The 2,500-nt window shown below is 42.1% G+C and overlaps 1 protein-coding gene across 1 annotated transcript in view; it reads right to left on the reverse strand.

The window, feature by feature from the left end:
• The window catches only part of LOC134461789 (ankyrin repeat and SOCS box protein 6-like), a gene marked incomplete at its 5' end in the record, with an annotated part of 12,846 nt that overhangs the window by 7,558 nt on the left and 2,788 nt on the right, over window positions 1-2,500 (reverse strand). The window contains one exon of the mRNA XM_063214639.1: window positions 1,368-1,476. Coding sequence (XP_063070709.1) covers window positions 1,368-1,476 — 109 coding nt within the window. The remainder of the gene's footprint in view (window positions 1-1,367; window positions 1,477-2,500) is intronic.

Raw genomic sequence — 2,500 nt, forward strand, 5'->3', positions numbered from 1 at the left:
GATGATGTTTTTCTCATCACTGAGGTTAGTGATGATGTTTTTCTCATCGGTGAGTCTGTAACCAGCATGTCAGTGATGATGTTTTTAGTAGAATGGAGGAGGTGGCCTGCACACCTTGAATTAGTGATGGCCCTCTGACTCCCCTGATTCGGAGTGTGTTTCGAGTAATTGAAAAAAAACAGAGCAAAACAAAACAAAGCTTGATTCGTTGTGCATTGATCACATGATTAGTGACGTTTGAAGCTTTGAAAGTCACGTGATGACTCGAGATGGAATTGAAAGGGTTGCGCATCGAAGCACAGAGGGTCGAAGTTGCTTCAAGAGTTGTGTGCGATTGCGGGATTGTAGTCGGAATAATTCAACGCAGCGCCATAAAAGCAGAATCAAGGAAAGTGTGCTCTACGGCCACTGTAATTTGCCCTTTTAAAATGTAGCAGTTAAAAGTAAACCGCCATTAGGCCTATACAGTGATTTGTAAGTCCGCCCATCTTCAACTGTTTTAGATTACTTGTTTTTTCATGCTGATGTGGAGACTGACCTGTGGTGTAGTGGTTAAGGTGCTGCACTCTCATACATTAGGTCCCATGTTCAATCCCTGGTCTAGGCTAGTCACTGAAATGAGTTTGCCACTCATTTGAAGATAGATGGAATTAGCGGCGTCCATTATAGAATTCTACTGACGTGTCTTATAAATATTTGTAAACGGTTTTCCAGGATAAAATATTCCAGTTTTGCAATGTAACCTGGTAAATCGTTAAGAGATTTTTATGCCCATGAGTAGGCTTAGTCTATTGTCACAGTTCAGTGACTAAAATACACGATGAAACCCATTAACTTGTGATCAAAAACCAAACGTGAAGGCAATCGTTTTTTTTCTCTTTTCAAGAATAGGCCCTACATTTATTTATTCGAGCGATTTTTGGTTAAAACTGCAATTCAACGTTTTTGCCAGCAGATGTCATCATAGAGTTTGAATCGATTCAAAGCTCGAACCATTTTTCGAACCAATTCCAATGAAAGCTTCAAAGTTTCAAAAAGCTTCATTTTGCCATCACTACCTTGAATCTTTGTTTATTTTATTTTATTTATTTATTTATTGTTTATTTGACAGGGACAGTTTTCATCTGTAGTCCCTGGACAGGAAGGTTTGCAGGTGCAGCTATCAATCAATCAATCAATCAAGAGTTTATTGTCATTGTCAAAAAGGCAACGAAATTGTGTTTCGGGTACAATACTTAGTAGCAGCAAAAACTAATACAAAGTTTAGTACACCTCACAGTGATTATGTTTTTGCCATCACTGAATCTGTTATATCAGTATGTCAGTGGTGATGTTTTTGTCATCGCTGAGGTGCTGCTGCTGCTCACCGTTGTCATCGCATGCGTTGACGTCGGCTCCAAGCTGGAGGAGGGTCTTCACACACGGCAGCCTCCCACAATCCTCTGCTGCCAGATCTAACGCACTGCTCTCATGCACCTGACACACACACACGCACGCGCGCACGCGCACACACACACACCCGCACGCGCACACACACACACACACACGCACGCGCGCACACACACACACATACACATATAATTGAGCCAGATTATAGCCACAGGCGAATTTTCATCTGTAGTCCTTATATTATATATGTGTATGTGTGTGTGTGTGTGTGTGTGTGTGTGTGTGTGTGTGTGTGTGTGTGTGTGTGTGTGTGTGTGTGTGTGTGTGTGTGTGTGTGTGTGTGTTACCCTGTCTCTCCTGTTGATGTGTGTGTGTGTGTGTGTGTGTGTGTGTGTGTGTGTGTGTGTGTGTGTGCGTGCGTTAGGGGTGGGCGATATGGGCAAAAAAAGTTATCTCGATAATTTTTAGAATTTTCACGATAACGATAACTTGACGATAATTTCCAAAAACAGGTGCAAAAACAAGTAGGGCCTATTTCAAAGGGTGGGGGTGTGGGGGGGGGGGTGTGGGGGGGGGGGGGGGGGGGGGGGGGGGTAATCAATGTGTACCGTAATATGGGAATTTGGCATGGCAGGGCAGGGTGAGTAAAGCAGAACATTGTCTACATCACAAAGCATGGCAGTATAACAAAGCTACACATTTATGCTGTCTATGATTTGTGCATGATTCCAGACTAATTTCAATTCTGCACTGGAGGTAGTAGTGCTGCATTTGTGTTTTAACTGGGGAGGGACAGAGAGTTGGGAGAAATGCTGTGCTGTGAAAGAGCTTTCACTTTTTGAAATATGCATGCTGGACTGTAAAGTAATACTTCATCACTTGTCATGAAAACACATGTGAATTAAAAAAAAAATTATGATGTATTGCAAATGATTCTGTTAGAAGACAGCCATTTTTGACTGGAAACAGTGCATTTGTAGATAGGAAGCAGAACCTAACTATGGCAGCTGCAAATTGCATGTGTTGAATTTCACACATTGTAATTTAACTCACTGCACGAGTCATTACTTGTCCACCTAAGCAGTTATGATATCTATACATGCAGGTGGGT

This window comes from Engraulis encrasicolus, chromosome 13 (genome assembly GCF_034702125.1).
Source record: "Engraulis encrasicolus isolate BLACKSEA-1 chromosome 13, IST_EnEncr_1.0, whole genome shotgun sequence".
Lineage (NCBI taxonomy): Eukaryota > Metazoa > Chordata > Actinopteri > Clupeiformes > Engraulidae > Engraulis > Engraulis encrasicolus.